The following is a 26,592-nucleotide window of genomic DNA, read 5'->3' as shown; positions in this document are numbered from 1 at the left end:
TTTCTTAGAATAAACATTATATTTTGGATGACATTTCATTTCTTTCACCTTTGGGCTTTTAAGTTTTAGTTTTTTTTTTTTTTTTTCTGGAAATAGATCAACTAAAATATACTGTTAGATACTTACATTAGTATTGATCCCGAGTGGACACTGTGGTACTTTTACTTCAGTAAAAGAGCTGGGTGGTACTACCCACACGTTCAAGATGGCGGATAGCAGCAGGTCGCCCTCAACAATAAGGGCCAGCTAAGAGCTAGCAGGTGAAACAGCAGCTCAAACTTGTCTTGGACTTTGTTACACTCGTTTTTCCGACACCGACCAGCGACATGAGCGGCTGCTGCCATTTCTAAGAGCCCCCGGGCCGCCCTGTGTGTCCCCGGAGATGTCCCCCCGAGCAGGCTAAAGAGGACTTGGGTCGTTTCCTCCACTCTGGGACGGTGAGAACGAGTTGCTAGTTTAGCGTCTTGCTAACACTTTGTTTTGGTTGGGTGTCGGTGCCGGAATGGTGTCGTGGGACCGACAAGCGGCGACCCGCCGGTCCCGCCGGTCCCGCCGGTCCCGCCGGGCCTGTAGGGGAGGAAAGGGCGGTTGTTTTAGCACCAGAACCGGCATGTGTGGATGCTTGTAGGAGAACTGGTGGAAAAGTAGCGGGTCGGATGGACTGCTAGCTAGTCAACAGATCAGGAGCTATTGTCACAAAAATACTGCTGCTGCGTACTAGTACTACAGTACTATTATACAAAGAATGTTCTATTACTGTCAACAGCTTGTTTACATATTTGTCGCAATATAACTTTTACTGTTTTGCGTCACAGTACATTAATACTATTGCGACTATACAATTGCTGTACAGTATTCAATACTATTGATACTCAACTCATACGGTACAGTTCTACTATGAATATACAAGTATTGTATTGTAAAATACTGCTATTACTTTGCAGTACTTCAACAATCTTATGCAAGTACTGTACAGGTTTTCCCACAGTTCTAATAATACTGTCAACACATAATATTCAGTGTTGACAGTGTTTGGTATTATAATACTGTAATCGTTTTACTTCAGAAAACCATCGTTTTAGTAATTAGTGGTGAAAATGCAACGGAAGTGGGCCTAAAATGATTCCTTTGATTAACTCAATATCTAAAAGCCCATTTACATATCAAGTTAGGGGAGTTATGCTTTGTTTATTTCAGGGCAAATGGACAGGGTGACGCTGTGTTTCACGCTGGGGGTTATTTCTGTGCAGCATTTTTACGTCCACTGCTGCTGGAAAAGGAATGCGAGGCATGGACAGAAAAATGCATGAGAAAGAAGGAAAATGTGAGGGGACAAAATGAGAGAAAAGGTGGGATCGCTGAAAAGAAAGTACAACAGAGTGGGGTGTATTCAGCATAGCACAGCAATAGCACGTCATCAATACAGTAACTCCTGAACTGAAAGCGTCCACACTATGCATCCAGTGGAGCGGACACTCCAATGAGATACTAGGAATATGTTAGTTGTAGCATTTAATTCAAGACGAAGGCGAGCAAGGAATGCTGCATTTTTTTAATCTTTAATTTTGTTGACCCTTGTTTGTGTTGTTGTTGGGTTAGTCTCACACACACACACACACACACACACATACAGTGATGAAACTTTATGCTTTGTCTTTGTGGGGAACATTTATTGTGTCAGTTATTGTGTTTATTGTGTTAGTGTTTAAGTTGGCTGTATGTATATATTTACAATTATTTTATACTTTATTTGTTTTTACGCTACTAATATATAATGTAGCACTTGCATGCATTGTTTTTCCTCCTGAATAGGGAACCAGTTACAAGTGCACAGAACGGCTGAAACATTGCACACTACTGATAGGCAGACAGACTAATGTCATCAATGCACGGCAGACAGACGGACAGACAGACCGATTGATTGATTGAACTAATTAATTTCTCTTATGTATGTTACCATTTGTAACCCCTGACTCAATAAAATATTTGAAAACAAAGTAATCTGAATGTTTGGGACAAGCACAATATTTCAATCGTGGGTGCAAATGAAATGGCTGGAGACAGAAAGGAGCAAAGCTAAGTTTATATATTTAATAGAACAATAATATGGAAACAAATTTAAAATCAACACCAATTTTCATTGCATTTGAGTTGCGCATTAATAAAAAACAATATTATATTTTACAGCTATTTAATGCCAAAATCCTTAACTTGACCAATTAAAATTAAAATATTTAGCAGAATGGTAGCAGATTGTGGGCAAAATTGCCTTAATTATTATAAACTAAATGATATTAGTGTGTCTTCGATGCCCTCCTGACATAATAGATTTGGATTTGCACAAACTACAGTAAAATAAAATGCCACTTTGTCTGGAAGTGAGTGTGAATAATAATTTCAGCTGTTGGCTTAATTCACAAAGAACTAACTGCGGCGTGCTCTGGAGGTGAATTGCAGCCAACGTTGGCTCAATGGAACTACTAATAGTGAAAAGGCTCTTTTTTTAAGGACGCGCTGTGATTCAGGCGTCCCACAATTAGAAGTAAACACACGTTGTGCTAAACCGGTCAGTCTGCCTGCCTGCAGCGACTGCAAAGAATGCTGGGAGAAACCCCACCACCACCACCGCACGCGCACGCGCACACACACACATGCACTTCTTCCATCCCCCCTCTCTCTCTCTCTCTGCCACTTGATTCTGATTGGCTGCTTGGTCACCCGGCTGACTGCCGTCTGTCAGAGAGGGAGGCTGATGGAGGCTGCAGTGATGGGGTGAGCTGCCATTTTCTCTTTCTTTATCCACAATCTGTCCTTCCTGCCTTTGTCTGGTTTGCTTTTATTTAGAGCCACATTACAAAGAGGGGGCGAAGGAGGGAACGCAAATATAAGGGAGGCGGGAGGATGCGTTTTTTTGCTTCTTTCATCGTCTGTTGGTCTCTGGTGTCGTCTTATCCTGGATGGAATGTCTTTAGGTAGAAAGAGAAATGGAGATGGAAATAGAGATGGAAGATGGAGAGACTAGGGTAGGGTGGAGCAAGGACGGTCAGTAAAACAGGGGATGTGGGGATGATGGATGGAGGGAGGAGAGAGGAGGGAGATAAAATGGCCGTTCATGGCAGGTGGAGTGTGAAGACAGGGAGGAAGTAAAAATGAAGAGGAAGAAGGGTGTTTCCAGCTTCAGGCTGATCGCTACGCTGACGATCGTCAATCACAGTGTGATTGATCAATAATAGATGATGTGAGCGTCGATGGCGTCGCGTGGTACTACTGTGAAAATGGCACATATTCTCGTAAGGTCATCCCAGTGAGGTTGGTGGAAAAGAATCACAGTAAAGTAGTAGTAATATCTCAATGAAGTAAGAGTGCTTTTATCCTATAATACTAGTATTATCTCAGTAAAAAGCAGTAGTATTACAGATAAATAGTACTGCAGTGTTGTTAAAGTAGAATTACATCACTGAACACCGAGGCGGTGGCTGGTGCCGTCTTCTGCCGCTCTGCATTCCTCTGTTACGGTCACTAAAGTCACTTGAACCTCTTCTCCTCCCCGTTATGATGCTCTGTGGGATTGACTGATTTAGAAATTTGGGTTAATGAGCAAATAAAGGTAATCTTTTACTGGCTGTTAACCACCAGTGTCGAGCTGGAAATGATGAAAATGAGTTGCTCTTCTTGGCCCCGGAGGCCCGGAGGAAAGATGGGCGGGGCTCTCCCCTGGTCATGATAGTCCCATTGAACGTATAATGAAATTAAAATAAAGCGTCCACCGCGTTGGTCTGTACGGACTGGAATACTACTGTAGTACTGCGTTACTGCAATGATCGCTTTGTGTTTTTCTGCAGGTCGCTGGCGGGCCTTCCGGAATGGCGGCGGCGTCCTACGACCAGCTGCTGAGGCAGGTAGAGGTGCTGAAGATGGAGAACTCCAACCTGAGACAGGAGCTGCAGGACAACTCCAACCACCTGACCAAGCTGGAGACCGAGGCCTCCAGCATGAAGGTCAGTACTGCAGTACAACAGCATCTCCTCGTACCAGTAGTACTCCCTCTCTGTTCTGTAAAGTCTCTCTCTCACCATCTCTGCTCGCTTTCTCTGTCATAAATACTTAGCGTCTCTCTATCGGCACCGTCATGACGACTCAGCATCTCTGCCTTTCTCTTCATCGTTCCCCCTCTCTGCTCTCTCTCTCTCTCTCTCTCTCTCTCTCGCCTCCCTTTCTTCTTTTCTCTCTGTCATTTCAACTCACTGTCCGAGCGGCCCAGAAATAGACCTGTGGTATTTTCCACCAATCACATGCTGCTCTGAGCTTTGATTCTGGTTGTGGCTCAGAGTGAGATGTTTGTTTGTTCGAGGATCTTGGAAATGCAGGCCTCAGGAAGCCGGTCAGCCTGAGCTGTCTGTCATCACTTTGTCCTCACTCTTCCTCCTTTGTGTTTATCTCGATTATGTTCTTGTGGGTTTGCTAATTCTTCCATATTGTTTTTGTTTCTTTTTTTTGTCATTCAGGCGTGTGTCTGTTTTTGTTGTTGTTTTGTGTTTTTGCGATTTCTGAGTTGTCTTTTATTTCTCATCAATTTTTTTCTTTATATTTTTCATTTTAGTTGGTTTTGAATATTAAGTCGTTTTTCCCTCCCTGTCCACATTGTATTCCTTTTCTTCTTCTTTAGGTACAATAGTTTCCGATCTTCTGATTCTGTTGCGTTATCCTCTTTCTCTGTGATTGGTCGTTTGACTCTTTACTGTCTCCGCCTTTCCTCTCCAAATACACACTCACTTCCCATTTCCCGATTCCTGATCCCGGTTTCCTGTTATACGTTGATGAGCAGAGAAACACTCGCACAATGTGAGCGTTAGCTTCCACCATGTCGCTGTGTGAACGCTGTCGTTCCATCGTGGTGAGTGGACGGCCAGAGACGCATATAATGGATGGCATTGTGATTATTATTGATGATGTCATGATGATTGTTTGTTCTGCTGTCTGTTAGTTCTGTGTATTTCCTCAAGGGCCTGTGAGGGTGTTTGTGCTGCCTCCCTGTGGTGGACTAAAATGCTTTGCCCGTCACTGCTCCCCTTGTTATTCTGTTTAAGGCCACTTGAGGGCAATAGAGGGGAATCTCTTTCCCTTGGTGACGCGTGATCTTTGAGGGTAGATTCTAAAAACTGAAAAATCCCCTTAAATACAAATTAAATAAAGTTGTCTGAAGTAGGTGTGTGTTTTTAATGTAACTCGTTTTCTTCCTGTTCTCCAGGAAGTGCTGAAGCAGCTGCAGGGCACCATAGAAGAGGAATCTGGAGAGACGACGTGTGGCTCTCAGCTGGAGTTAATAGAGAAACTGAAGGGTAAACAATGACATGAATATAGCAACAGACAAAAATCATTTTGAACATAAATGTGATGCCATCCAGCCTTTGGTCTTTGTTTTTTTTTCTAGTCTAGATGTTAATATTATGGTCTACAAACTGTGATATTATATTCTGTAGATTGTGATATTATGGCCTATGTGGTGCCCCTTTTTGTTTTACTTTATCCTGATCCTATAATGTGCTACCTGTGAAATGGTCCAGTCAGGGTTGTCTGAGCATCCACAACAAATTTAACAGTGTTAAGTAATCAGAAACGTCCCGTTTTTATCCATATTTTTTCATCCATCCATCCATTTTCTCCTGCTTTTTCCGCTTTGCGGGTCACAGAGTCGCTGGGTCCGATCCCAGCTTGCCATGGGCACATTCTTTCCGTCTAATCTGAGACGTTTTCTCCTCCAGAAATGGGTCTGGACTCTGCAGGCTTTAAGACGAGGGCAAGGCCTCCTCTGTCCACCTCGTCCTCTTCCAGCTCAGCCTCCTCCTCTGGCTCTGGAGCTCCTGTAGGAGCCGCTGGAGGCTCCGGAGCTCCGGCCCCCCCGCTGACCGCTGTTTTTACCAGGAGGGGGCTTCTGTCAGTGGGCAGAGACAGCCATGACCGCTGTTTGGAGGAGCTGGAGAAGGAAAGGTACAGCCGAGTACTGACGCTACTCGTACTCATTCAACTGATGCTTGTCACAGTAACGACAGGTTGGACCAATCAGAGTAAACGTTTCGGCCAGTTTTGTAAGAATTTGAAATGTTCCTCCTTGCTTTGGTTGTATCATATCATTCTGTATTCTACTCTGTGATTGGTTGCTGCTGCCTGACAGGTCTCTCCTGTTGGCTGAGCTGGAGAAGGAGGAAAAGGAGAAGGACTGCTACTACGCTCAGCTGCAGAATCTCACAAAGAGGATCGACAGTCTACCGCTCACAGAAAATGTAAATGACACAAAAATAAATAAATTGTTTTTTGGATATTATTGGGGGGCGGTCCTGTTTACGGCTGTGTTGGATCACCTCAGCAGCACTGGGAACCTTTGGGAACCGAGGAGAACAATTACTGTCATTTTGAACGTTGAATGTTTTGCCTGATAAGGATTTCAGCTGCTCAAATGTTTGGGGTCTCTTTTTTTGTCATATTTTCTGATAATACGACAAACATTTTCAATGGGTGACCAATCAGGGCAGCTTCCTACTTACACTACTAATGCACACTCATACCTTCATGAATACAGACTCTGGATACTCTATTTATACCCAATCGTGTTACTATCCTGTTCCACCGGCTGCTCTCTTTTGCATTTGCCAACTTTTCCAATCTCTTGTTGCGTCTGTACAACGTTCTTGGAAGCAGGGGTTGTATTTCTCTGCTTCCGACGCGATCGTACACACACATCCATTAGCTTTCGTTAACAAGCAGTTTTTTTTTTTTATAGTTCTCTCTGCAGACGGACATGAGTCGTCGCCAGCTAGAGTTCGAGGCCCGCCAGATCCGTTCAGCGATGGAGGAACAGCTGGGTTCCTGTCAGGAAATGGAGAGGAGAGCGCAGGTCAGAACTCGCTTGAATACTTCTGCTGCGGTAATAAAGTTTCACGTCAAACAGCTTTTGTAATGCCGTGTGTCTGTGTTTGCGTTCAGGCTCGCGTGTCACGTATTCAGCAGATAGAGAAGGACATCCTACGGCTGGGAGCTCATCTGCAGGTAGCCCACCCACCTCGACTCATCTTACTGGAGCGTTAATGTGATCACAGTAGAGTCTGTTCATGCCCCGCTGTCTGGTCACAGCAGGTTATACCTGCAGCCATAGTTCAGCCTCCATCCAAGGAGCTCAGGCAACGTTCCTGCAATGCAATAAAATCTGAAACCATCCAGAAGCTGAAATGGGATGTTTTATTTTTTTAAACGGTCCAAATTTCAAAATGTTAATTTAGCCCAGTGAAGTTCCAAATTTGTCTTACTGTATTTCTTCATTTACGCTGGATTAACCTTTGATCTCTGCCTTCAGGTGGAGGAAGCTCAGGGGCCGAGTGACGGTAGTGAACTCGCTGGAGCTCAGGTGAGAGCCCGTCTTTCATTGTACCGTGTCTATCTTTTTAAAATCCCGCCTTCATCTTTTTCTTCTTCTTCCTCACCCCTTCAGAGCTCCAGCAGCAGATTAGACCATGAGCCGGCCAGTGAGACCGCCTACTCTGTTCCTCGGCGAATCACCAGCCACCTGGGAACCAAGGTCGGTCATTTAAAAAAAACAACAACAACAAAAACACTGTCCAAACTAAAGTGTGAGAAAAGTCTGCCCCTCGAAAAAAGGGGACTGTGTACACTGTCTGCTTCTCTATCGCCCCCTGCAGGTGGAGATGGTGTACAGCCTTTTGTCCATGTTGGGGACTCACGATAAAGACGACATGTCCCGGACACTGCTTGCCATGTCCAGTTCTCAGGACTCGTGCATTGCCATGCGTCAATCCGGGTGTCTGCCGCTGCTCATCCAGCTGCTCCACGGCAACGACAAGGACTCCCTCTTGCTAGGTAACCGTTAGCACTCATTGAATGTTTTATTTATATTTCCCTTTGCCACGGTGACCGTTTCACCCAACCTGTGTGCTAATGTTCCAGGTAATTCCCGCGGTAGCAAAGAGGCCCGCGCTCGGGCGTCGGCGGCTCTACACAACATCGTCCACAGTCAACCGGACGACAAGAGAGGCCGACGTGAGATTCGAGTCCTCCACCTGCTGGAGCAGGTCCGCCATTATTGCGAGGCATGTTGGAGCTGGCAGGAAAACCACGAGAGGGGCGTCGACCAGGAGGACAACCCCAGTGAGTGCTCGTGCAAATAGTCTCATCGGGAGTCGCCCAACTTGATTTATAGTTTTTACTTTTTAAAACCATCGCATGATTGTGAGATTCATTTTACTTCATTCATTTTTTTAAATTGTTGAGGATAGATGACGATTCAGGGTGGAAGCGATTCAACACCCTGATATTTTGACGCAGTATAAGCAACAGTATTCCAGCTTTACAGCTAAACAGTGAAGTAATTCACAGCTATCTAAATATTATAATCTAATAATCGCCGCATTCAGTAAATAAATCTGTAATCCGATTCTCTTTTTTTCTGTGACGTCGATGGAATCGTTATTTTGTCTGTATCCTGATTATCTAACCGTTACGAGCGTTTGTTTTCTCTCCGAGCCTGCTCGCCTATTATTTCTGCTACACGTTCCATGATTGTGCTTCTCCTACATGTTCAGTGCCATCTCCAGTGGAACACCAGATCTGTCCCGCCGTCTGCGTTCTCATGAAGCTCTCCTTTGATGAAGAACATCGACACGCCATGAATGAACTGGGTGCGTCTGACTGGCGTCCCGTTTTCCTTCCTGACTGCTGGACTGGATATTGAGCGTCTGTCGGCGTTTCCTTCTTCGCCCCTGCAGGTGGTCTGCAGGCAGTGGCGGAGCTGCTGCAGGTGGACTGCGAGATGTTCGGTCTGAGCAGCGACCATTACAGCGTTACGCTGCGGCGCTACGCCGGCATGGGCCTCACCAACCTCACCTTTGGAGACGTAGCCAATAAAGTGAGGGAGAAACATGAAGCACATCTCTGTCATTAATCAATCAGATCATGGCTTCATGTCGTTGATCTTTTCAGGCCACACTGTGCTCGATGAAGGGCTGCATGAGAGCGATGGTCGCCCAGCTGAAGTCTGACAGCGAAGACCTGCAGCAGGTAAATGCGTTCGGAAGATCCAGGCCTGATTGGAGGACGCATGGACGGCGTGAGGGGGGACAAAGGACAGGGTGAAGTCCCTCACGGGACAAGCCGAGAGTACAGTAGTAGTTCCAGGCCTCATTAGCCGATTATTAATTATTAACCCTAAACCTGATCACGCAATCAATCACAAGTCCAACACTGTTTGTTTTATTTAGTTGTTAAATATCTCTTCATGATGATGATGAATATATTTATTAGATAGAATGTTAGAGCAGTACAAGTACAGTCAAACAGTAGCATGTATTACAGTACAAGTACAGTCAAACAGTAGCATGTATTACAGTACAAGTACAGTCAAACAATAGCATGTATTACAGTACAAGTAGTCAAACAGTAGTATGTATTACAGTACAAGTAGTCAAACAGTAGTATGTATTACAGTACAAGTACAGTCAAACATCCTGTCTAAGAGGAGCATTCCAAAAAAGCCCTTCCGGTCTTGTTTCCTTTGAAAGTCCTTAGTACATAAATCATCGACATTTAACAATTCAAATAAAATAAAAATAAAACCAATATTAAATTACTCAATTGATGCAAAATAACAATAAATATAAAAGACACATAGTATGTACAACGTAGGTGGAGAAAAATGAAAATGTCACATTCCCGAAGACGTTTCTCAATATTTCGTCTGTGATTTCAGGTGATAGCGAGCGTGTTGAGGAACTTGTCGTGGCGCGCTGACGCCAACAGCAAGAAGACGCTGCGTGAGGTCGGTAGCGTGCGGGCGCTGACCGGCTGCGCGCTGGAGGTCCAGAAGGTCAGTAAAAAAAACAAAACCTCCTCGTCTCCCCGTCTCCCCGTCGCTCCTCCATCGCTCCTCCTCACCCCTCGTCTCCTCGACCTCCAGGAGTCGACCCTGAAGTCCGTGCTGAGCGCCCTCTGGAACCTGTCGGCTCACTGCACGGAAAACAAGGCGGACATCTGCGCGGTGGACGGCGCTCTGGCATTCCTGGTGGGAACGCTGACTCACCGCAGCCACACCAACACGCTCGCCATCATCGAGAGCGGCGGGGGAATCCTCCGCAACGTCTCCAGCCTCATCGCCACCAACGAGGCGCACAGGTCGGACCCCCTCGCACGGACCGTTCGGCGCCGCGCCGGCGAGAATCCACCGGGACTGACGGCGTTCTCTTGCAGGCAGATCCTGCGAGAACATGGCTGCCTTCCGACGCTGCTGCAGCACCTGAAGTCTCACAGCTTGACCATCGTGTCCAACGCCTGCGGGACGCTCTGGAATCTGTCCGCCAGAGACGCCAAAGACCAGGACGCGCTGTGGGAGCTCGGCGCCGTCGGCATGCTGCGCAACCTCATTCACTCCCGCCACAAAATGATCGCCATGGGGAGCGCCGCCGCCCTGCGGAACCTGATGGCCAACCGGCCGGCGCGCTACAAGGACGCCAGCGTGGTGTCGCCGGGCGCCGGCGCCCCGTCGCTGCACGCCCGCAAGCAGAAGGCGTTGTTCGAAGAGCTGGACGCCCAGCAGCTGTCGGAGACATTCGACAACATTGACAACCTGAGCCCGAAGGCTGCGCACAGGAAGGGGCGGGGCTGTAACGGCGCCGGAGGAGGAGGAGGAGGAGGAGGAGGGAGCGCGGCACGCTCGTACGCCAACACGCCGGTGCTTTCCAGCCCAAAGAGCGGGGACGGGTCCAAACGGGCGGCCGAGGAGGCGGCTTACGCGCGGCCAGTGTTCCCGCCCAGCGTCCGGGCGTCCAGTGACAGCCTGAACAGCGTGACGAGCGCCGACGGCTACGGCAACCGCGGCAAGACCAAGCCGTCGGCGGAGCCCTTCTATTCGTCGGACGAGAGCGGCGCCAACAAGTGCTGCATCTACAGGAAGTACCCCGCCGATTTGGCGCACAAGATCCGCAGCGCCAATCACATGGCAGACGACGACGGCGCCGAGTTGGACACGCCCATCAACTACAGCCTGAAATACTCTGACGAACAGTTGAATTCTGGGAGACAGAGTCCGAGTCACCGCGGCAGCATAGAGAGCGACGACGACAGTGACCAGGAGACGAGGCCGAGGAGGAGGAACGACGGCAGCGACTCGGGAACGGCCGGCAGCCGCACGGCGTCCGCGGCGCCGCCGCGTTACGGCGTTGCCTCCGCAGCGTCAAACTACGGCGGCGACACGGCGAGCGAGCAGCCAATCGACTACAGCCTGAAGTACGGAGCCGACTCCGCCCGCAAACCTCTGTTCAAGCCAGAGGAGGCTGCTGCCCCATCTGCCCCGCCTCCCCCATCCTCCAGCAGCAAGCTCCGCCCCCCGCCGCCCACAGCTAACAGGGCGGTGCCAAAGGCGCATCAGGAATCGACACAGACGTACTGCGTGGAGGACACGCCCATCTGCTTCTCCAGAGGCAGCTCGCTGTCCTCGCTGTCTTCAGAGGAAGAGGACGACGGCGTCGAGAGGACGAGGAGAGGCGGGAGGGTCGTCCGCGGCGGCGGCGGCGGGAACAGCTACCCGACACTTCCTGTTGGCGAGAAAGACGAGCAACAGCAGATCCAGCAGAAGGAGGCGGAGAGCCAGACGGCCGCCGCCGCCGCCGCGGCTCCCTCCGCACGGGGACGGCGAGGCCATCACCACCACCACGGCCACGCCCACCACCATCACCACCACCACGTGGCGACTTCCTCTGGCGCCAGGACGCCGAAGAGCCCTCCGGAGCAGCCGGACGCTCAGGAGACGCCGCTGATGTTCAGCCGCTGCACGTCGGTCAGTTCCCTCGACAGCTTCTCCACCTCGTCCATCGCCAGCTCCGTGCGCTCCAGCGAGCCCTGCAGCGGCGTGCCGAGCGGCGTGGTCAGCCCCAGCGACCTGCCCGACAGCCCGGGGCAGACCATGCCGCCGAGCCGCGCCAAGACGCCACAGCTGCTGCCGCCGCCGCCGCCGTCGCAGCAGGACGCCAAGGAGCGGGAAGGAGCCAAGAAGAAGCGCGAAGACGAAAGCGGCGCCGACGTCCTGCTGCACTTCGCCACCGAGAGCACGCCGCACGGTTTCTCCCGGGCCTCCAGCCTCAGCGCCCTCAGTCTGGATGAGCCGTACATCGCGGCCGAGATGAGGAAGAGCGAAGAGGAGGAGGAGGAGGAGGAGGGGGATGGGCAGAACGAGGGGAGGGGGGAGGCGCCGCCGAAGCCGATCCTCGATGAATCGGACGACGACGACGACATTGAGATCCTGGAAGCCTGCATCAACATGGCCATGCCCAAGTCGTCACGGAAACCAAAGAAACCGCCGCAGCAGGCGGCGCCGCGGAAGCCCAGCCAGCTTCCGGTGTACAAGCTCCTCCCCCCTCAGAGCCGTGCCCAGCCGCAGCCGAGGAAAGACGCGCCTCCGCCGTCTGAGGATACGCCGAGAGTTTACTGCGTGGAGGGAACGCCGCTGAACTTCTCCACCGCCACCTCGCTCAGTGACCTCACCATTGACTCTCCGCCCAATGAGGAGGCGGCGGCGGGAGTCGTACCCGCAGGTCTGTCCAACTCTGCTCAGAGGGGGCGGGGCAGGCGCCACGAGGGCGAGAACGGCGACGACATCCTCGCCGAGTGTATTAGTGCCGCCATGCCCAAAGCCAAACCCCGAAAACCAGTCCGAGCTCTAGCGAACACGGAGCACGTTCAAGCCCCGCCCCTTCCTCCGCCTCTTCCTCCCGCTGCGTCGCCTCCCTTTGGGCCTCAGCAACAGCAGCAGCAGCAGAAGAAGAAGCCGACGTCGCCCGTCAAGCCGATGCCCCAGCGGGCGTCGTACAACGCCAAATCAAAGTTTGCGTTCGATTCGCCGCACCACTACACGCCCATCGAGGGAACGCCGTGCTGCTTCTCGCGCAACGACTCCCTGAGCTCACTCGACTTCGACGAAGACGACGCCGGCGAGAAGGACGACGAGGAAAAGAAGAGAAGAGAAGACGGGAGGAGGAGAAAGCAGCAGACGGCGGCGGTTTTCCCTCAAACCAAACCCGCCGCCAACCCGGCGGCGACGGCGGACGAGAGGCAGAAGTTCGCCATCGAGGACACGCCCGTCTGCTTCTCCCGGAACTCGTCCTTGAGCTCTCTGAGCGACATCGACCAAGAGAACAACAACAAGGAGTTCGCCCCGCCGCCGCCGCCGTCCGAGCCGCGAGATGAAGCGGCAAAGTCTCCCCCGCCTCCGCCGCGAGCAGAGTCGAAGCTCCGCCCCCCAGCCGCCACTGGCTACGCTCCCAAAGCGTTCCACGTGGAGGACACGCCCGTCTGCTTCTCCAGGAACTCGTCGCTCAGCTCGCTGAGCATCGACTCGGAAGACGACCTTCTGCAGGAGTGCATCAGCTCGGCGATGCCCAAGAAGAAGAAGAGAGTCCCCGCCGCCGTTGCCAAGGACGACGACGACGACGGCATTCTGGCCGAAGAGGAGCCTTCGGAGGTGCCGAGAAGCCCCGCCTCTCCCGACTCTGAATCATTTGACTGGAAGGCGATTCAAGAAGGGGCCAACTCCATCGTCAGCAGCCTGAACGCCGCCGCCGGCGCCGCCTCGTCGCTGTCCCGCCAACCGTCGTCAGACTCTGACTCGGTCCTGTCGCTGAAGTCCGTGGGCTCGCCATTCCGCGTCCCCGTAGCCAATAACAATGGCGAACAGGAGGCGGAGGAGAAGGAGGAGGAGGAGCTGGTGAAGCGAGGCGCGAGGATCTTGAAGGGAGAAGAGCGCACCACGTTGGAGGCAAAGAAGAAGAAGGAAGAGGAGGAGGAAGACGAAGAAGACAAGGCCGTGAGAGGCGGGAAGAAGGTGTACAGCAGGAGTCTGGTTACGGGCAAGCCGAGGGCGGAGCCGGCAGCTCGGGGGCGGAGCAAACCCAGGTCGGCAGCCTTGGCCAAAGTCCCAGGAAGTAATGACAACATCGATAGAGGAGGCGGGTCCTCTCGGGAGGCCACACCTTCTCGCGCCGCCAATGCGGCCAATCAGAAAGGGGGAAGGTTTTCGCAGCTGCCGCGCACAGCTTCTCCAGGAAGTGCGTCGTCGTCGTCGTCGTCGGCCTCCAGACCGGCCAAACAGAGCGGCTCGTCCAAGGGGGGAGGCGGCATTCCGAGGAGCGAATCGGCATCGAGGTTCAGCGGCTCCTCGGCGGCCAAGAAGCCGAAGGCGGAGCCAGAGAAGCCGGCTCTCGTCCGTCAGTCGACATTCATCAAAGAAGGGCCGAGTCCAACACTGAAGAGGAAGCTGGAGGAGTCGGCCGCCGCTGCGCCTTCGGAGTCGCCGCCCAGCCCTGACGAACCGCCGCCGCCAACGGCGAGGAGGCACGAGGCCAACCGCTCCCACTCCGAGAGCCCGTCGCGTCCACAGGAAGTGACGTCGTCGCGCGTCAGCCGCACCGGCACCTGGAAGCGGGAAAACAGCAGCAGCGGAGCAGCAGGGGGCAGCAAACACTCGACGTCGCTGCCACGCGTGGGGACGTGGAAGAGGACAGGAAGCGCGTCGTCTGTGCTGTCGGCGTCGTCAGAGTCGAGTGAGAAGGGGCGGAGCGAGGAGGAGAGCGCCAAGGCCAAAGGGACGTGGAGAAAGGCGAAAGGTGGCGGTGGCGAGTCGTCGGCTGGGCGGGGCTTCAGCAGCAAATCGGAGGACGTGTGGGTTCGTTTGGAGGACTGCCCCGTCAACAATCCGCGCTCTTCCTCTTCCTGTTCGGCTCGCTCTCCCACCACCGCCAATGCCCCGCCTATCATAGACAGCCCCGCCCCCTCCAAAATCCCCACCACCTCCTCTTCGTCCTCCTCCAACCTCAACTTGCGGCGAAGCTGCGAGAGCCTTGATGACAAACCTCCGCTGCCTGATAGGCCGCAGCAGCAGCAGCAGCAGCGCAGCCAACCACGGAGCGGCGCCGTGGCGGCTCGGGTCAGCCCCTTCAACTACACGCCAAGCCCCCGAAAGAGCAACGCCGATGCCCCCGCCACCGCCACGCCAACCGCCACCACGCCAGCCACCGCCGCCACCACGTCGGCATCATCGACAACCCCCACGCGACCTTCACTCATCCCCACGCCGGTCACCAAAAAACGGGAGCCCAAAAGTGGAGAAGGCGGGGGGGTCGGCGGGGGGGTTGGTGGGGGGGTCGGCGGCGGCAGCGGCGGCGAACGTGGCTCGTACATCGTGACGTCAGTGTGACGACAGACACAAAGTGGCTGGGGGGGGGGGAAGTGTTTGAACTGAACAGTGCAAGAAGTCTGTATTTAAGTCCCGCCTCCCTCCTCTGCCCTCATTGGCTACTCTGAGCTGTCGGTCAAGCGTCTTCGTTCAACAAGAGAAAACTTTAAAAATGAACTTTTTATGTTTTTATACCACTAAAACGATGTGTAGCGCTTAGCTCCTCCCCTCCCTCCCCATGTCCCCCGCATGGTCCTGCCCCTTACTTTAACAATGACAGTTACCATGGTGACATGATGATGATTATGATATCAATGTCTACTAGCTGATTCTGCTCGGTTTGAAGCTTTGTTTGTTTTTTCGGGAGGTTGGGTCTGAAAAGCAGATCCCCCCCCCATCTCTTTTGTTAATTTATTTTCTTCTTGTGGAAATGAAACTGAAAACACATTAAAGTAACGCGGTTTGGATCTGCTCTCTAATGTCTTCGGCAAATTATTGAACGTTTGTTTGGGAACATTTTCTTCTGACTGTTTTCGGTTTGCCTCTGATGTAGAAACCGGTTTTTCAGAACCTCACTTTTTTTTCCGGAGCGGGACGTTCGCCCACCAGCTGATGCGTAAAAACTTTGTCTGTGAAAAGTTTCGGTCTATTGTTGATTTTTCTGGACGAATTATCGGCTAATCATCTGTTTGAAAACGTTCCGCTCTGTGTCGCCTTTGGAATCAAATAACACTGTAAAACGTAAGTTATTGCTGTAAAACATTTTAACTCTGAAGCACATAATTTAAAACGAAATGATCTTTGCCAAGTGTTTGTTCACGGTTTGTAAGTTTATCTGTTGTAACAACACAAAGGCAAAGAGTATCTGGTGAAATGATGAACATTAAATGAACTCGTGATGAACATTAAAGTCAACATTTTATTTGCAAACTGGCTTTTTTTCATTTTTCCAATAGGATGAATACGATAACGTTGATGCTGAGGGGACATGAGCTAAAATATGAATGTAACTTTTGTCCATTCAGGGACTCCGTAGTCGGACCGATGGTGCATAAACACAATACGAACAATGGATGGTGAACTTTTGGGAAAGCAAAGTCTCCATTTTGAATGTCTGAAGTCACCAGATTTGTGATGTTAAAGTGGGATCACACGTCAAAAAAGGTTTTGGCACCACTGTTTTAAGATGTTTCCCTCTGGTGTTTCAACATTTTGCAACTTTTCCAGTCTTTTATATCCGCACAAAACTTTTTATCTTATGTGTTATTCTCAGTCAATATTTGGAGTTTCAATATTTTTACAGGTCATCAAAAAAATTGTCAGGTAATTGATCAGTTTAAATAAGATCAACAGAATTTGAGACGAATAGCTAAGACGTTTTGTTTAGCTTTAGACTCTTATTCTGAAACTCCAGAAAGGAAGTGTCTTTATTTCCTTTCAGTTCTTTCGTTCCCTTGCCCGTTCACGTTCGCTCTCTCTCTCTCTCTCTCTCTCTCTCTCTGTCTCTCTGCTGATGGAAGCTCAGAAGGTAATACTTTTTGATCCATTTTTAATCGATAACTTGATCAGTTATCTGAGGGCGACAGTGATGGACAGGTCACGCAGGAGGAAGGAGAGAGAGGATTAGCTAGCGTTTAGCAGCTAAAGTCTCTCTTCTCTGCTCGCTCATATTCTTAGTCTCTCTGCCTCTCTCTCTCTCTCTGGTCGAGTCGGCATGACTTTGAATGAATGATTTATAGCTAAGACTCTCTCACTGATAGAGTCAGTGTCAGTGTGAATGGCATTGTTAGGTGTTTTTCCCATGCACCATTCAACCTCTTGGTCGCTCTACCTCTCTCTCTCTCTGTCTCTCGGCCGTGATTAGCTCTTGTCATAGTAACGCTGCCTCTCTCATAGTAGCTATAAAATATTGAAAAGGCTGCAATCAAAACCACGACACTTGTAAACCTGCTAAAATAGAAGCTACAACTTTGTTCTATAATCTAAATTTAAAATACTGTAAAACTACTGCAATATACACTAAGTACTGTAAAACCATCCATACTACTGCTGCTTGCTTTTTGTACAGTTTTATGTGTTTTGCAGGTCCATGTTAAAATGCTTTTTCTGTTACACTAAATTTAAATTTAAGTTTTTTGTGTCTTCCACAGGAAGCTCTGCGCAGGATCATCTGCACGTTATCCAATAAGAATGAGGAGCTTCAGAACCTCCTGGAGACGGTCAACAACACGCTGACAGGAGTTCAGGTCTGCGTCTGATTTGCTGAGAAGGCTGGGGGCGGGACGAACTAAATACAACTAACTACATAAAACTTTTTAGCAGGACCGCATTTAAGCATTTATTTTATTCATTGATTGTTCAATTGATTTTTCTGGGGGTTTTTTTTCGACTCGTCAAATAAGAATTATTGCACGTTCGGCGATAGTAACGCGCAAAAGAGAAAATATGTCAGGTCTCTTAGATAAACCACTTAATGTTTCCCATTTTGAAAAAACAGTTTAAGTAATTTTAGTAATTGGTGGGACTCAGATTATTCAAGGAATCGTTTCAGCCATTCATTTTACTGTCCAATCAGGAGGAGTCTTGTAAGGTGATGTCAGAGCTGGAGGCGGAGCTTCAGCTGCTACGCTCCACCCTGGAAGAAAAGGATGCCGAGCTGCACGGCATCATCAAAGAGGAGAAGAAGAGGAAAGAGGCGGAGCTTCAGGTGAATAAGTGTTATAGCTTCATGAACTCTTGTCCTGCTGGTTTTATTATTAGTTATTTACTTTATTTTATTTTTACTTTCCAGAAGCAACTGTCAGATGTGAATTTTTCCCTGCTGTCATGCGACGAGCTGCTCGAGTTTGCAAATCGAACCCTGACGATCACCGACGAAGAAGAATTTCTGAAGGTATGACGCGGTAAACGTCTCGTACGAAACATCAAAAATCATCGTTACATTAGTAGTTGGAACTATTATGTAAACAAACACAAACAAGCTACATAAGATCAGCAGCGACAATGAGAGGGAGCGCAGACCTTCATATAATCAACTCTACGAGATGGATAGTCTGTGTTTGGTGAATCCATCCATTGCAAATCACATTATTTTATTGCAGAGGTAAAAAATAAATGTCATAAATCATGAATATTCAACGTCTATTTTCTTTTTCAGGCTGCAAAACAAATTAAAGAAAGGTATTTTCATTTGATTTGTTTGTGTTCATGTTGTGTTTATGTAACTTAGCACTTTTTGTTGTTGTTGTTGTCATCACATTCTGATTTTCTTACGTTTTTGTTACTTTGTAAAACATTATCCGAGTTTAAACAAACAGTCAAAGCTCATTTAAACTCTTAAGTTGATGACTTGCAATGAAAGCCACAACCCTTATACACCCTAACTCCGTCCTCCTCCGGTTGCCAGGGTAACTATGGCTCCAGCATTCCGACTGACGACGCGACCCGTGGTGTCGGAGAACATGACGCAATTTAGCGTCGACTTTAGCGGCGAGAGGGCGGGACTTCAAAGACTCCACTTCCTGCCAGGTGAGACGCGCCTCTTCTGTTCTGCTCTTTCATCTTTTTAGGTACTTCTGCTTTTAGCCACGCTGCTCCTCCAAGGCGTTGCCATCACCAGTGTTCCCAGTAAGTGAAAGCAAACCAGTAAAGTGGACCGTTTTTGTTTTTGTAGTTCCCAGAGCTCCGGAGATTGACATCTCCAACTGTGTCGTCCGTGACAACATCATCACGGTTTCCTGGCGACCGGCCGGCGAGGCGGCCAGCGGCGGTGATGTCGGCGTGAGCGGACCAACGGAACGCTATGAGCTCCAGTACCGAAAGTCCAACAAGCAAGACGGCTCGCTGAGGGCATGCTGGGAGAAAGTTCACGACATCGCAGAACCGCAAATCACCTTGTCAGGTGAGAGGTCACCATAGACACGCCCCCCCCCCCCCCCCCGTCCTAATGACATAATGTTAGCATTCCAGTGCAACAATATCAACGTTGCATTGATGGGATTATATAATCTTTGAACGTTTCAGGTCTGAAGTTTGACTCGTCTTTCATCGTCGCCAGAGTCCGAACCAGAAACAAAACTGCCGCCAGCGAGTTTTCAGAGGCCGTCGCCCTGGAAACCAGAGGTGAGCGCATGAATAAATGAATGGATGCCCTGTATCTACATCTACGTTGTCCAGTTCATTCGGCGCTCCCAGTGAAACCAGTATAAGGTTGTGATTCCTGACGGGTCTGGTGACATCGTCTTGCAGCATATCATTTTGGGTTCGACGCGGCGACGGCTCACGCTGAACTCAAGGTTCAAGGTGACACGGTGACCTGGGAGCCACAGGGGGTCAAAGGTCATGACCCCCGACTGAGAGGACGGGAAAATCGAAGCAGGTGAGGTTGCTACGGAGCTGCTGATTGGGTCACATGGTTTGGTGATGATGATGATGAGCTAATTATATGTTAATATATGCAGAATGGTTAAAGGATGATAAAAGCTGTGTAATGCTGATGGAGCAAAAACACTTTAGCTTAGCTTCATTGTTATGCTAGAACTAGGGATGTTTCCTAGCAACAGATTTTTTTTTCTCATTGACTGAGACTGGATGCTTCATGTTATGTGTTTTGTGATTGACAGCGAGACGGATCGACGAATCAGTTCATGAGGTGAACCCGACGAATAACTGATTTCAGATTGTTTTTGTATGTTTGACTTTTTTGTCCCTTTGCAGTCTCCGTACTGCGTGCTCTTCGTCACTCTCAGGTAGACTGTCCTTGCTGACTGGTTGCCTAGAAACCACTAATCACTTTCCATCCACCATTTCTTGCCTCATGTAGCCACTAACATCTCTGCTGACATCTCTGCTGACGTCACGGCCGACATCACATCAGCGTTTCTTTTACAGTTTTCAGATATTTACGTCCATATCATGTTGTTATTGACCGTATGTTTGTATGTTCTGTTTTGTTTTCCAATTTAATTTTAAAAGAATGCATTTGAATAATGTTCTAATAATAATGTTTAATTTGTTTGAGTGTTAGATGATATTTTCAAACTTTCCAGAAGTGTATTTTTCTGCTGCAAAGTTATTACAGCTATATGCACCTGTTTTATATCTTATTCGTTATATTTGTCATCTCTTGCTGCATCATCGCTTTGGCTCGACCTCATTGGCTCCTTCACCTTATTTTTGTTTTTCTTCTTTTATCTTCTATGACATGAAACGTTTTTAGGTCATATTTTGTTTTAATCTTTTTTAATTAACAGCCGGAGTGCCACCCCATCACCCAATAAGACGACGGGAAGTCGAGCTGGACGGGACCGATTTGCTGGAGAGTCATACACCGTACTGGGTACTTCACAATGAGTACTACTACTCTAATAACTCTTGTAGCACGTAGTGCAGCTATTGCTAATAACTATGCACATATGAAATGTGAATCAAATGTATCTATAGTAATGACAATAAAGTTAATTCCTTCCCAAACCCAAATTGAAATCATCATCAAGTATTATAATAAAAAGTATTTAACATCAGTATTTTAAAGCTTGTCGCTCTTTAATGATTTTAATGCTTTAGTTTTGAAGTAAATTTTGAAAAATAAATCTAAAGTTTATTTTACATTGTTCATTACATTGTCTAAAATCTGTTATTTTACATTCAAATTGTTTTTTTTTTTTGTCTTAGGGGACGAGAAGATGTTTGATGGCTGTCACTACTGGGAGCTCCGCCCCCTGTTTGATTGGAAATCATTCAGTGTGGGCGTGACGTACCAGGGAAGCCTGGGCCGATTTGATCAATTAGGGAAGAGTGCAGGTTCATGGTGTCTCCATGCAAGCCAATGGCTGCAGACATCACTGGCTGCCAAACACAACAACCGAGTGAAGGCGCTTGATTGGCCACTGCCTCGACGAATAGGAATCTACTGCGACTACGACAACGGTACCACGGAAACTATTTAAAGTTTCTTAACTAGGTTCACAAAGTGTATTTGAAATGAAAGCTTTCGTCTTGTATGACTTGACCCTTTCAATAATTTTATTATCAAATGCAAATTGAGAAATCAATTAACTTTATTTTTTGAGCATTTAAAACCACCTTTACACTCACAGAACCGATTGTAATGAATAGGATGCAGTCTGAAGCTCTTGCACTCCATTTATTAAGGTGCAAATCACTTTGTTATTAGCATAGAAATGTGTTTTTGTTTTAATGGCTTTAGATATTTTTTCCTCTGTAAGTATAGAGAATTTTAACTGTGCAAAATCTTATCTTATCGGCACAATTTCTTTTTTGCAGCAATCAACTGAATAATTTCTGCACCATTTTACAGCTTCAGAATCAGAACCGAAACCAGCATCCCTTGGCTTCATCAGATGTACAAAGTGGTCATTTGAATCAATGAATCAGTAAAAAATGCTAATGCTAAGGTGCTAATAGTAAAGTGCAATTGCTCAACTACAGATTATTAGTAGTAGTACGATTACTACTAATGATTATGTTGTGACATATTACTTATGATACGCATTCACTGGAGGAAATACTGCAGTACTCCTGTTTACCTGATACTCTCGTTGTGTTCAAGGTGATCTGTCTTTCATCGATGTTGATCGGCTTTCCCTTCTTCACTCCTTCAAAACAAAGTTCAGCCAGCCGCTCGTCCCCGCCTTCACTGTGAGTCTTATACTTCACAGCAGCAATACTACTGTACATCAAAGGCTACTCTGAGCTACAATACAGAACATCAATCAAGGAAGTATTCATCATTGTGGTATTGCAGTACTAACAGTAACAGCACTGTGTTGTAGGTTTGGTGTGGTGGTATCTCCATCATGACGGGACTGCAGGTGCCGAGCTTTATGGATCAGTTCCTCTGCACCAGTCGGAGCCTCAGTAACCTGTTGCAGTAGATTTACCTGTTTACCTGTTGATAAATAATGTCATCAGTTTATTAATTTTCTACATTTGTCTTATTTCCGTATAATAATAAGACTATGCAAATTATTTGTGGGCGGTAGTCATTAAGTTTATAATTTATTCATTAGTCTGTCTGCTTTTGAAAAGCTATAGTTTAAATTAAAAGTCATCCATTTTTAATACATGCTCATATATGCTGACATTTTTGTTTACAGATTCTTTAGAACAGGAAAAAAATATTTATAAATCTAATATAAAATATAAAATAAAGGAAATTATTATTTTGGAGGCTGTGAGCAGATTACATTTATATAAAAGCTGTGTTTAATATGTGAGGTTGTTCATTCTTGCTTTTATATTGGAGGTTATAGTTAACTTTCATGTTATTTTAGCCACATGACTTTTTTATTTGGAAGATTCATGTAAACAAATATATCACACAAAACTGACCTGGAATCTGAGGGGCGGGGAATTCATATCATAATTACTGCATTAATCCAGCGTGTGTGTTCCAGTTTTAGAGACCCATTAAATTTTGGATCATCTGTGAGAACATTATAAATAAATAAATATCTTTATTCTGAAGAACACCTGAGTTGAGGTTGTGTTTTTCCTTTATTGTAAGAAGTTAAAATAATAACTGTAGACAGAAATTTTATTTTAAGTATTGTTGCTGTGTCTTCTTTTTAAGATGATTATTTCCTCTGTCATGAGGTCAAGTTGCAGGATGACAAAAACAACTGAACGGATTACTTTTCTTTCAGATCATGTATTGTTTATTATGTTTATGCATTTTGACACAGGTGTTAAATTAAAAAAAAATAAAAGCAGAAGAAGAACCAAAGTCATCAAAAGCAACCACAGGATATTTGGTGCCAGGAAATTTGACAGAGAAGCTCCTGCAACGCTGGTTTGAGGTGATTTTCAATTTATTTGCTGAAACAGTGTGATTCGGACTCCAGTCCAGCAGGTGGCGGTAGCGCGCCTGAAAGACAGCTGTCAGGGGCGGTGGAGAGGAGGAGTCAACAGTACTAGTTCAGCAAATGACCGTGTAAACAGACCGGTGAGAAGTTTTTCCCGCATATCCAGAGACGTACATTTTATTCATGACGGCAAAGGTAAGAGTTAGTAAGTAAACACACCTGTGCGTAACGCTGTCTTTGTAAATTTGTAAATTGAAGGTTTGTCCATTTGTTATCGGCGATATCAGCGAGTCACGTGAGAAGCGCATTGAGGCGAATCACGTCAATCCGCTGTGCCCAACGATATCAATTGTTTATCATGTAGGCCTATTTATCGTTCGATTATATAAATATATTTGTTTGAACGGAATCTGATTAGTTTTTAATAAGATTTGTTATTGTAAGATATCTGTTTTTCTTCATGTCGTCAATCTTCAGGTGTTCTTCATCTGGCTTTAGTCATTTTTTTGAAATGTTTTTATTTCTTCTTCAGTTCTTTTTGTCATTTCTTCTTCAGGTGTTGGTGCTGTACTTTGCGAAGAGCGTGGAGCTGGCTGGAGTAAAGCAGGAGGAGATTGTTGCCTTCCCAACCCCGATCAGCAGCCGAGACCTTTGGAGACTGTTGCTACAGCAACACCCAAGGTCTTCATCAAGATCTGTGAAGTCACAAAAGCAAAATAGATACCCTGAATGAATCAGTGCGTGTGTGTGTGTGTGTGTGCGTGTAGACTCTCTCTTCTCCAGGACCAGGTAATCTTGGCAGTGCGTCAGCAGTACGTTGCCATCGGTGACCAGGTGGTAACACTGGGAGACGGTGACGAGGTTGCTGTGTTGCCGCCGCTCAGTGGAGGATAAAGTCAAAAGTAAAGACGGTAAATAACTTATAGAATCACGAATGTAACGAATGTTATCATTTGTTTGTCTGTTAGGAAGATAACTCAAAAGGTTCTGGATGGATCTTGATGACATTTTCAGGAAATGTTGTGATTATTTCCAGGATCAAATTATTACATTCTGGATCACTTTGAAATTTTCATTAACATTGCGGTCAATTGAATTTCAAATTTTGTTCATCTCTCGGTTGATTATTGACCGATGTTTATGGAATTTGACACAGTCATGTCGGGTGGAGGCCTTTATCTCACCACCGAAATCCATCTGGCTCTGATATGCATTACGGATACTGTTGCAATACAAAAGAAATATGGGCGTTGCCATTTACTTATAATGGAGGCTTAAAAAAAAAAATCCTATCTTTTAAAATATGCATTAAATTCACTCACCAAAATGTCTTCTGGATCTGTTCCAGAATGAGGTCAGGTCCGATTCACTTTTACTTTTCATGGTTTGTGTATAATTATACCAAGAACAGTTTATATCCAGTTACGAGCGGAATGAGCTGCTTGATCAGTATATAGTCTGCTCTAATCTGACATTATTTTTTGGTGTTTCCTCAGAGATGAGCGAGTCCGGGGGGCGGAGCGATGTCTTCAAGCTGAGCCGTGATTGGTTGTCTGTACAGGGAGTGATAGACATCGTCAGCAGCACTTCCTGTGGAGCCATTTCAGTTTTTATAGGTTCAACTGCAGAAATATTACCGATATAATGACACTGTCTTAAATATTTTACTTTCAACGTGACAATTCAGATATTTTCTTCTTTTGGATGTATTATATGAAATAAATAATTGTATGCATAAAAAAATGCACGATGATGCATGTTTTAAAAAAATAGTTTGTAAATGTCGATTTTAATGAATTATTTAAATCAATATAGAAACTTGGAAAACCATCATTCCACCCTAAAAATAATTAGGTAAATATTATGTGTACAGGTACGACCCGAGAGGACGACGTTGCCGGCAGGAAGGTGATCGGTTTGGAGTATGAGGCGTACGAGCCCATGGTGCAGTCAGAGTTCACCAAGCTTTGTGCCGACATCAGAGAGCGCTGGTCAACCGTGGCACATATCTGTGTCCACCATCGGCTGGGGTCAGATGCTAACTGCAATGCTAAGTGCTAAAGATTTGGGAACAAACTAGCTCCAGAAAACTACGAGCCTTGTGTTATTTTCTGTAAACCATTAGCAACAAACGGCTAGCTGCGTAGCTTCAGAATACTACAAGCATCGTTCCTGTGAACAGAAACCGGCTGACTGTCCCGAGCGTGTTGGATCAGTGAAAAGGTTGAAGTCTCAACTAAAAAGTTCCCTTCCACAGATGGGTGGAGGTGGGGCAGGCCAGCGTTGTCATGGCAATATCATCACCTCATCGCCATGATGGCCAGCAGGCGATCCAGCACTGCATCACCCATCTAAAGGCCAATATCCCAATTTGGAAGAAGGTAACTAACATGCTGGTCCAGAATCAGAACCAGAATCCAGATCAGAATATTCCATATTGTCTAATCCCTGTTAATCCACTGTCCCTTTGAATTTCTAGTTCAGAGTTAGCTGCTAGTTATTTACTGGGGGTTTCTGTCGGGTGGATGGACTTTGAAATATATTTATTTACATCTTTAATGAAGTCTTTCAATCAAAACATTTTATTCATCAGACATCTAGGTTTGAATTTTAATTCACGAAACAAACCGAGATAACAGATAAAGCAGTGATAATCTGACATCCTGGTCAGTACAGTCGAGGATGTGTCGTCAGTTTTTAACTTGTCCACTGACGAGCACAGATTTGTAGATTACCAGACAGGTTGGATCAAACCAGAGTGTAATGTGGACCGTAGGGCTGGATTTCCACAATAGTAGTGCATAATCTGGGTTATTCTAATCTAAATAAAATGATTAATTTGATTATTGATCGGCAGGAGGTTTACAACACACAGGATTGGAGCTGGAAGGCGAACGCCGAGTGTTCCTGGGCCTCTCGCTGTGACTCTCAGCCAATCGAATCGCCGACAGAGAACACTTGAACATGGTGGCCGTTTGAATGCGCTTCTGTCGCCCAGAACAGTGACTGGATTTACATTTAACTGTGAATTAATAAACAACACTTGATTTGACTCGATTACTACTACTACTACTAAAAGTAATAATACCCAAGTGTAGATATATGCTCGGTTCTTTAAAATTTTAATATAAAAGTAAAAGAAATTTCATATCATACTATATATATATATATATATATATTCATTTTCATCGCGGGGCAACACAGACAACTACGGGCAATTTAGTGGTTTTATTGTGACGGTAACCGGAAATGCGTTCTTTAATGAAACCCTTATTTTGACGCTTACCGGAAGTGTCTTGTGACCTAGCTGGCTAGCGCACCGTGTCTGTCGCATGACTCGCATCTCTCGCCGGCCGGTCATCTGACCATCGGTCGGTCTGGTGACCGAACCCGTGAAGCGTTTACCGGCAGCAGCACCACCGAGACGTGGTCGGCCATTGTGTGAACATAACCGGAGCTCCTCCTCGCCAACCGGAGGCCGGATTATTTGCCTAACGAGGCGTGTCCGTCGCTCCGAGAGTCTCCACGCCTCCTCCTCCG

General features: G+C 47.1%; 3 protein-coding genes across 4 annotated transcripts; all 3 read left to right on the top strand.

Annotated features, from left to right (window-relative positions):
* The first annotated feature begins 268 nt into the window (after positions 1–268).
* On the top strand, positions 269–16,150 carry apc (APC regulator of WNT signaling pathway). The gene is made up of 17 exons (XM_068753355.1): positions 269–437; positions 3,843–3,998; positions 5,249–5,339; positions 5,763–5,988; positions 6,173–6,281; positions 6,779–6,892; positions 6,982–7,044; positions 7,349–7,399; positions 7,484–7,570; positions 7,692–7,869; positions 7,957–8,157; positions 8,592–8,687; positions 8,775–8,914; positions 8,989–9,066; positions 9,755–9,871; positions 9,962–10,176; positions 10,252–16,150. Exons 2-17 carry the CDS (start codon positions 3,864–3,866, stop codon positions 15,245–15,247), a joined length of 6,897 nt encoding a protein of 2,298 aa, XP_068609456.1. The 5' UTR covers positions 269–437; positions 3,843–3,863; the 3' UTR covers positions 15,248–16,150.
* Positions 16,151–16,739: 589 nt separating this feature from the next.
* On the top strand, positions 16,740–22,122 carry fsd1l (fibronectin type III and SPRY domain containing 1-like). The gene is made up of 13 exons (XM_068753356.1): positions 16,740–16,754; positions 17,377–17,472; positions 17,802–17,933; positions 18,018–18,119; positions 18,384–18,406; positions 18,633–18,754; positions 18,900–19,127; positions 19,250–19,348; positions 19,475–19,604; positions 20,479–20,564; positions 20,900–21,154; positions 21,798–21,886; positions 22,021–22,122. Exons 1-13 carry the CDS (start codon positions 16,740–16,742, stop codon positions 22,120–22,122), a joined length of 1,479 nt encoding a protein of 492 aa, XP_068609457.1.
* Positions 22,123–23,840: 1,718 nt separating this feature from the next.
* On the top strand, positions 23,841–26,087 carry LOC137908785 (molybdopterin synthase catalytic subunit). 2 transcript variants are annotated; one of them, XM_068753206.1, is made up of 5 exons: positions 23,841–23,963; positions 24,549–24,668; positions 24,926–25,082; positions 25,310–25,433; positions 25,910–26,087. In XM_068753206.1, the coding sequence occupies exons 2-5, from the start codon at positions 24,551–24,553 to the stop codon at positions 26,012–26,014; spliced, it is 504 nt and encodes a 167-aa protein (XP_068609307.1). In that variant the 5' UTR covers positions 23,841–23,963; positions 24,549–24,550; the 3' UTR covers positions 26,015–26,087. The 2 variants fall into 2 exon arrangements, with proteins under 2 accessions (XP_068609307.1, XP_068609308.1); XM_068753207.1 differs by having other exon boundaries at positions 23,945–23,954.
* Positions 26,088–26,592: the final 505 nt, after the last annotated feature.

This window comes from Brachionichthys hirsutus, chromosome 19, assembly GCF_040956055.1.
Source record: "Brachionichthys hirsutus isolate HB-005 chromosome 19, CSIRO-AGI_Bhir_v1, whole genome shotgun sequence".
Taxonomy (NCBI): domain Eukaryota; kingdom Metazoa; phylum Chordata; class Actinopteri; order Lophiiformes; family Brachionichthyidae; genus Brachionichthys; species Brachionichthys hirsutus.
The sequence above is the reverse complement of the archived record's forward strand: the minus strand, read 5'-3'. Positions and strand labels throughout refer to the sequence as shown.